This window comes from Hevea brasiliensis, chromosome 17 (genome assembly GCF_030052815.1).
Source record: "Hevea brasiliensis isolate MT/VB/25A 57/8 chromosome 17, ASM3005281v1, whole genome shotgun sequence".
Classification (NCBI taxonomy): Eukaryota; Viridiplantae; Streptophyta; class Magnoliopsida; order Malpighiales; family Euphorbiaceae; genus Hevea; species Hevea brasiliensis.
Genome location: NC_079509.1, coordinates 45,131,012 through 45,140,479, shown reverse-complemented (window position 1 = coordinate 45,140,479; position 9,468 = coordinate 45,131,012). Strand labels below are relative to the sequence as shown.

Below are 9,468 nucleotides of genomic sequence, written 5' to 3'. Positions count from 1 at the left end.
TACCCGGACCTTGCTAATCATACACCTCTATAACCTCTGAACCTCTCTTTCCTGTTTAAATTTCAATTTAGAATTTAAGTCCAATTTAAATTTTACAAACTAAAATAACAAATGCTTTACAGAGATTTACTATTGTTCTCTATTAAGCTGTGTATCTTTTTGGGTTTTTCTATGTTTAGGATTGAAAATATTTGTCTAAAAGGTTTGGATTTGATTTATAATCGTGATTTGGATTAGTTTGCAGAGATTAGAATTAAATGGTTAACCTCTTCATTTATGGAATTGCATGATCTTCAAGAATAAATTATGCAGGAATAGCTCTCTTCTCCAGAACAGTACTGATGCAAAGGACTAAATCTTGAAGTCGGAAGGTTAGAATTTGGTTATCTACATTTCACACTTTCGTAGATCAATCTTAAGAAAGGAACGTCTATAAAATCACCCATTAAAAGTTCCAAAGACTTATCATTTGGCACTGAATGTTGAAGATTGAAAAACCAACAAATGGATTTCTCCCAAGTATGATTTATAGGTCATACATAAGCAATTTATGTGAATTTCAGTTAGAGGCTGAACCACCTATAAATTCGCATAAAAACCGACAAATCTCTAAAACTGTAGTTATTACACTTGGATTGAACTATCGATCGAATTGATGAATCGGCTCTCAAATAGATTCGAGTTTGTAACTGAACCAGCAAAGGCAATTTGGTGTGACTCAGGTGACCTAGAGTGACCCGATCGATCTAGTAATTGAGTTAGTGAACTAGTGTGACCCGATTGATATCGGTTCAATTAGTCAATAGAATCAATTTTTTTTTTTAATATTGGTAAGGAGAATTAAACTCAAAATCTCATAAAAATAATTTAAAACCAAAACAAATTGAATTAGCTGGGTAGTTATGTGTTTGTAATTTCAATATTTATATTATTCTATAATAATATAATAAATTTTACAAAGTAATTTATTTATTTATTTTTTAACATATATTTAATATTAAATATTAAAATGATAATTATATATTTATAGAATTTTTTTATTATATTATTTAAAATAATTTTACATAAAATTTTAAAAACATTATTAAAATTTATGTAAATATAACTTAATAAGTGTTAAAGTTTGATTTTAAATAATTAAATTTAATTAATTTGATTTATTTTTTTATATTAATAAGTGTTATATATAATTAATTGTTAGTTCATTTATATATATTTAATTATTTTTTTAATAACTTATTGATTAAATCATTTACCTACTAGTTGAATCATTGGCCATCAAACCAGTCCCTTAACTAATGACACTATCTATATTAAAATAATTGTAAAATGTCTTATTATTAAAATTTGTTTTTGATATTAATTTTTTATTATTATTGATTAATTTATTTTAAATTTTATTTGTGATTAAAAATTCAATATTATTATTATTATTATTATTATTATTATTATTATTATTATTATTATTATTATTATTATTATTATTATTATGTTTTAAAAATGTTTTCATAGATATAATGCCACAACATTGAAACATCAATAGATCAATAGAAAGAACATCATGCATTTTTTTAACACAAGTTAAAATTATTTATAATGATATTAGTAAGTGATGATGACACTAATGGTTATATATCAACAATATGTGTTGTTTTATAAGGTGAATTGTGAGATTATAGTGAGAATTTATTATATTTTATTATTCATAATAATATCTTCATATCGTGTACAATTATAAATTTAAAATAATAATGAGAATTATTATTTTTATTATTTTATGTATTTAATTTTCTTCTTTCTCTATTATTATTACATATTGAAAATTTATATATGTCCTTTTTTTATTTCAGAAAATAATTTATTATTATATTTTTTTCTTAAATTAAATAAAATAAAATTGTAACCCCACTAATTTAGATTTCTGGATTCGCCGCTGCATATATGATTAAAATTTTAAAAATATATTATATGACTAACATATGATTTAATCATATAATTAAAAATTATAAAATACTTTAATGTATTTAAGATTAAAATTATTTTTAAAAGTGAGAAAAATAAAAGATAATATTAAATTATATATACTTATAATTAAAGATAAATTATATATATATATATATATTAATTATATATAACTATACATAATTTTATTAAAATTATAAAACATATCTAAAAAAAATGTATAAAATTAATTATTCGATTCAATACCGATTCTAGTATATTTTGACACCATTCTCCAATTCGATTTAAAACCCCCTGCAAATCATGCACAGCCCTACTCATAGGCAAGCATTTCATCACTCAAGACTCTTCTGCACCGTTTATGTGGCTTCAACAAACTCTGCTTCAACTCTAGAAATCTCAGCCTTAAGTTCAATCCACCTGATTTGAGTTCTTTTCACGGATGAGGGAGTATATTCTCGTGTTGCAATAGCAAAAGTGGTTAAAATCCTAATAATTTCTTAAGTCAAGGTGTTGAAAAATGGTATATTATCATCTATTGGAGTGTAATTCTCACTAAATGATTAAATTAAATATTCTATTAATATGATTAAATTTTTCAAATTAAAATAATTATTGTTATTATCATATTTTATATAAGTAATTTATTATAAATTTTCTTATGCAAAATTATAATAACATAAAATTTTATACTTCAAATTTATAATCTCTCCATTTAATGAAAGCCTAATCTTTTATTTAAAAAAATAAATAAAGACAGAAATCAAGACCCCTATATTAGTATTATATAATAGCAAGAACACCTGATTCAACAGTAATGGAAATCATTCTTTGCATAAAAGCTATTTGTATAATTTAATAAATTGGGAATTCTATGCACAAATGAGGTACTTAAAGAATTATTTTATAGAGCATCATCCACGTCAGAATTTAGGAATTCAAAATAAGGTACTTAAAGAATTATTTTACTCTTTTTTTTTATGTGAAAAGAACATTTATCAAATAAATTAATATCGAAATGCATATTAGTATTTTATATATTTATATTAATATTATAATTAATATAAATATTTTTATTATAGAATATAAAAAATATTTATATTGATATTATATTTATAAAAAATAAATTTTTATCAAATAAATTAATTTCATAATTTTTTATTTAAAAATTATAAGATAAATTTATTATTTGATCCTAAATTTTTTTTATCAATATTATAATTTAATCCCTGAATTTTAAAAATTAAATGATTTAATCTCTCATTTGTACTTTCATCAAAATCAGAAGTCTTTTTATCTAATATTAATTTAAGTATAAGCACAAATATGCCTTTTATTCAAATAAGAGAAATTTACTATTTGATATTTGAAGTTTGATCGACATTACGATTTGATTGTTATATTTTGAAAATTGAATTATTTAATCACGCTCTTATATTTTCCTTCAATTAAAATTAATTGTTATCAAATAAATTAATTCTTTCTATTTTTTTAAAAGAATTCAAGAAAAAAATTTAATAAGAACAAAGTTAATAAGAAAAAATAAATTTTATTAATTACAGCAATTATCAAATATAGTAGTAAATCATTCAATTTTTAAAATATATGAACCAAATTATAATATCAATCAAAACGAAAGATCAAATAGTAATTTTTTTTTAATTGAATAAAATACATATTTATCTTTTCACTTAAATTAAATGTAATATTAGATAAAAACAACTATGAATTTGATGAAAACAAAAGTGAGATATTAAATTGTTTAATTTGTGAAACATAAAAATCAAATTATAATATCAATTAAAATCTAAGAAATTAATAATATATTATCCAAATTATAATATGACAACTTATAAAATGCATGGATAGACTACTAGCATTCAAAAGATAAATTTTTCTATTAAATCATCTAATTCTGCGATCAACTTTTTTATTTTTATTTTTGTTGCCAATTGTTAAAAATTTTATAAAGATAAAATATATTTATTTTTATTATTTGATATTTGAAAATAGAAAGTGGATTTTTTTTAGAAGAAATAAAAAGTAGATTGTTATGATACTAGAAATCCATAAAAGTATTTTTTTTATTTAATGAAATTGTTTTTTAAAAAATTATATAATAAAATAAAATAAAATTAATACCCAACAACTCCTTAGACGATCAAATGCATGGTTTTGATCAGTTGTGCTCTTCTTATATATTACAGAATTTTTTTTAAAAAAAAGATAAATTATAATTTAAAAGTGCAAACGTTTTTTCTATTTTTAGTTTAAAATAATTTGATTCTTTAATTTTTAATTCTGTGAAAAATATTAATAAATTTTTATTAGTGAAAGTGAAAAATAATAAAAAAAACTAAAATCATTATTTATTGTCACAAATTAACATTAATTTTTATTTTAATATAAAAAATTATCAATAAAATAATTTTTCTATTGAAATTACAAATTATTTATTTTATTATTAATATCTTATTCATTAAAATATAATTAATTTAAATAAAATAATCATTTTATTAACACAATAAAATTAAAATCTATTTATTTTAAACAAAAAATAAAATACCAACATATAAATTTTTACGAACTTAAAAAGATAAGTTGTAATTTACCAAAACAAAATGTTGTTGAAATTTCACATTAGAAAATAATAAAAAAATTAAAGGACTGTCCGTCTAAACCAATAACAGATATCTAAATAAATGAATTAAATATAATTTATTATGTTGGGTCAATTCAATATCTAACTGACAGAAAGTCAGGAGAAGTCAATTTAAATTGACTTGAGTCGTTTTGATAAGCTAACTCTAAGCTTAAATAGATAAATTATGTTGATAATCTTTAGCACATAATATTATGAATTAGAAAAAATTTCATATAGTATAAGAGGAAGTGTTAAAATTTCACATTGCAAAATTACAAAGAAAGAATTGAAAGAAAACATAAAACAAGAATAACATCATCTGGATCAGAGAAAATTTTACATTCACGTGTAAATTAAAAGATGTCAGTTTTTTAGGAAAATTTCCAGCTTTTGAAAATTGTTAGAGGAGCAGCATAAGGCATGAGACCTAACCACAAAAAAGCCAATTTGAAAGGTGAGTCACGTGAATACAAAACAACACAATAATAATGCAGTGAGATTTGACATAAAATTATGGTCAATGTGTGCAATTGAATACCACATTAACTTTTTGGTTCCATTATTAAACACTAAAAAGAAAGAAAAAAAAAAAATTTCCACGTGCGTGGAATTATATTCAATTTCCTACCACAATTCTTATCATATTCTTTTTAAAATTACATAATTTTTAATTTTATTTATTGTACATATTTAAATATTATTTTTTATTTAATTAGTTTGTATTTATAAATATAATTTAATTTTAATCAATTCTCTTGATATTATTATGATCATGTGATCATGTCATCCTGTTTTGAGAAACAAGGAAAAAAAAATCCCCTTATCATCTTATCTGCTAACGTTACAGCCGTGGGTTTTTAAAATTTTCGGTCCCACCAGATTCATTGTGTTTTCACATCACAACCAGCGCTAAGTTAGTGGGGCCTAGGGCAATAATTTGTCCTTGTCCTACCTCCTTATCGCTTTGTCGGATCAATTTTACGCAGACTCAAGCCGGGCTAATTCAAGCCCGACCCATATCGACCTCTGGCCCGCTGGTTTATCAACCCGAAACTAAAACCGCCGCCAACTGAATCCTAACATGTAATTGAAACCGTTTAAAACCGCCCAAAATTGGCCTGATTTCGTTCCATCAAAACAAGAAAGATATCCTACTAATGTGATGATAAAAGACTAAAAAAGCTTGCAATTTGAAAGCAACTCAAGAAAATCAACATATTGAAAATATGGGAAAATTTTATTTGAATACAATTTTATTATGAATTTAAAATATAAATATATAAATTTCATGTAAATGTCACCATAAAAATCTAAACAAAAATTTATCAAGAAATATTAATTATTTCACTTATTATTAAATAAATTAATATAAATAAATTTAATGATAAAAATAACAGAATGAAACTAAATGAAAAAAAAAAAAAAAGTAGAGAAGGTACCTATATATATATATATGCAGGGAACAGACATAAAAAAATAAAGCACATAAAACGCCATACGAGGAACAGCCATAAGAAACAGCAAATATGTGTTAACAGCAAATACATATTAACAGCAGGATAAGCAGCAAATGAACAGAAGGCTGCCTAAAACTAGTAGTAATAAAATCCTACATAGATGTCTACATTAATGCTAGTTATAATCTCTCAAGGTTGCTGCTTCCATCCAGAAAAATAAGCATTGTCGCTTCTGTTGTTCCTGAAAGCGCAGCATCCAACAGAGTACACAATGATAAGGAACACAAGGATTACTATGTTCACAACAGCTACCTTCTTCCAATCACTCTTGATGTTATCTAGCAGTCCAGCCTTGCATGAATTGCAGTTAAAGCAGAGAGTATTAGGATCATTGTCCCACGCACTACAGTCAGGATTTGTGGAACTTGGGGTAATTTTTGTCCAATTGGTTGGGCTTACATACTCAAAACCACATTCATCGGCTGGCTTACAGCATCCAGACTGCCAAAGAGTACAAAAAAGTATTAGAATTAATTTAACACACTCAAAACTCATTAAAATTAACCATTTGCCACTGCTAAAATATTTGTCAAGATTGAATATTATTTCAGACTAAGAGAACCCATCTGCCCAAAGACAAGAACCCTGCAATTTTCTTGTTTTTGGAGCCTCTGGGTATTCAAATTTTCTCTTTTGGTAACTTTTTTTAAAAAAAGAGATGTGGTTTGCTGCGGAATCCCAACAAAAGCAGAAGAATATATAAAGGAAGCCATAAGAAGACATGTTAGATGCTCTCTCTCTCTCTCAATCCACAAAAAGAAATTCTTCTATAAAGTTAGAAGCTATGCATAAAAGTTCAACAAACAGTATCATGGAGATAAAGTAATCTTGCTTTTTAAAATTTCAAAACGCTAAACCCACGCAAATGAAATGACGAAATACAATTAAATTTAATTCAATTATTTCAAAATTAAACTTAGAACTGGATTCTCAATTCTTTTCATGCGGAGGATCTCAAGAAGAGATCGACCAAAAAAAAACCTGCAAATTTCCAAAAACAGTCAGATTAAGATTCGCAAACCAGACTAAAGAGAACGAGAAGATAGTCAAAATTACCTGAACAGCAGATAAGTGCTCGGTATACAACTTCGTCACAGAATCATTCAGATATTTCTCGTTAAAATCAGAGCAAACTTTCCCATCAATCAAACAACTCTTAATTTTGTTCCAATTCTTAGTATTATTCACCCTCTTCTGCAGCCAGTTTGAGTAATCACCCAATCTGTACTCCTTGTATCCCCTTTCAGACACCACCTTTCCGGCCCCTTTGTTGGTAACTACAAAAGCAAATATTGTGAAGCAGAAGAGCAACACAATCAGAAGGAACATGACAAAGAGGTACAACCAGAGTAGCCACGACACGCGACAGCACGCGCCGATGAGACCAGCCAGAGAAACCACCATGAGGAACACGCCGATTATAATCACAGGCGTGTCAAAGAACTTCTCGCATTCAGAGGTACCATGGTTTCGGAGCCAGATCCCTGCTACGAGGATCGGGATGGACAGAAGAAAAGTGAGGAAGTTGAGGATTCCAATCAAATTGTTGCTCAGACGAAACATGGCTGGCGAATTGGCGAGTCGGCGTAATTATCCCTAGTGTTTGTGTGAAGAGGAAGCGTGAGAAAGTGAGAGAAAGATTAAAGACTCAGGAAAAACAAAAAAAGTGAAGAAATTTTGAATTTGAAAGAGATGCGGTTGGGACTATATGTAGTGAGGGTGGCCAAGGTGGTTTTTAACTTTTGGCACGTAAGAAACACGTGAGACATTACTGAGAAGTTTCTGCATTGTGGGAACGGTGCATTCACGCGCTTTCGTACGCTTGTTTGGATGATCAGATTGATGTCGTTTTAGCGTGAGGTTTTGTTATCGCAAACAGTCAACGCGGAGGTCGTTGCTGTTTGCGATAGTATTTCTCTATTTTATCTTCGTAATTAATTTAAATTCCGTACTCAAAATTTTAAGTCCTACAATTTTGAAAGGTAGAAAGAACATTTAGGGCCTGTTTGGATTAACCGTTGAATCTGATGATATTGGTGATAATTTATTCTTGTTAGGTGATAGGCGATAGCGATAGTGATGATATTTATTTTATATTAAGTGTTTCGTAAAATTATATTTAATTATTCTTTGTTAACATGTGAAATGACTAATAAGGATATATATTATATAATTTATTTTATTATTTAAATAAATATAAAATTATAAATTTATTACATTATATTATTTATTTTATTATTAAATTAAATATATAATTATTAAATTAATATATTATATTATTTAAATAAATATATAATTATTAATCTTTTATATTATATCATTTATTTTATTATTGAAATAAGAAAATAATTATTTTTTTAAGATAATTAAATAATTTTAAAAATATAGAAAAAATAATAAAATAATTATTATTGTTAATAGAAAATTTTATAATTAATTTTAAGTTTTTGGATATAAATAAATATTTTATATTTTATGTTATTAATAAAAAATATTTTAATAAAGTTGAAATACATTAATTAAAATATTAAAATTATAAATAAAAAAATAAAAATATTAATTTATATCAAAAACTTAAAATTAATTATAAAATTTTCTATTAACAATAATAATTATTTTATTTTTTTTTATATTTTTAAAATTATTTAATTATCTTAAAAAATAATTATTTTCTTATTTCAATAATAAAATAAATGATATAATATAAAAGATTAATAATTATATATTTATTTAAATAATATAATATATTAATTTAATAATTATATATTTAATTTAATAATAAAATAAATAATATAATGTAATAAATTTATAATTTTATATTTATTTAAATAATAAAATAAATTATATAATATATATCCTTATTAGTCATTTAAGTATTATGCAATGACGGTAAATATAATTTTAAAACAGCAATATAAAGCAATTTATCGTATTATCGATTATCATTTATCATTATGATATATTATCGGTCCAATTGTTATCGATTGTATTGACGGTTAATCGAAAGCGAGCATAAATGTTCTTTCTACCTTTCAAAATTGTAGGACTTAAAATTTTGGTACGGAATTTAAATTAATTACGAAGATAAAATGAAATACTATCGCAAACAGCAACGACCTCCGCGTTGACTGTTTGCGATAACAAACTCTCACGCTAAAACGACATCAATCTGATCATCCAAACAAGCGTACGAAAGCGCGTAGATGCACCGTTCACAATGCAGAAACTTCTCAGTAATGTCTCACGTGTTTCTTACGTGCCAAAAGTTAAAAACCACCTTAGCCACCCTCACTACATATAGTCCCAACCGCATCTCTTTCAAATTCAAAATTTCTTCACTTTTTG

General features: G+C 24.7%; 1 protein-coding gene across 1 annotated transcript; it reads right to left on the bottom strand.

The window, feature by feature from the left end:
• Window positions 1-6,083: 6,083 nt before the first annotated feature.
• Window positions 6,084-7,826, bottom strand: LOC110632649 (tetraspanin-8). The gene is made up of 2 exons (XM_021780947.2): window positions 7,180-7,826; window positions 6,084-6,564 (listed from the first exon to the last, which is right to left on the bottom strand). Exons 1-2 carry the CDS (start codon window positions 7,684-7,686, stop codon window positions 6,253-6,255), a joined length of 819 nt encoding a protein of 272 aa, XP_021636639.2. The 5' UTR covers window positions 7,687-7,826; the 3' UTR covers window positions 6,084-6,252.
• Between the last annotated feature and the right edge of the window lie 1,642 nt (window positions 7,827-9,468).

Bases quoted from the DNA above. Each gene is read 5' to 3' on its own strand.
- LOC110632649 (XM_021780947.2), bottom strand. From the start codon at position 7,686: ATGTTTCGTCTGAGCAACAATTTGATTGGAATCCTCAACTTCCTCACT. The intron at 6,565-7,179 runs GTAATTTTGACT...ACTCTTTGGCAG, and splicing joins AGCACTTATCTGCTGTTCAG to TCTGGATGCTGTAAGCCAGC.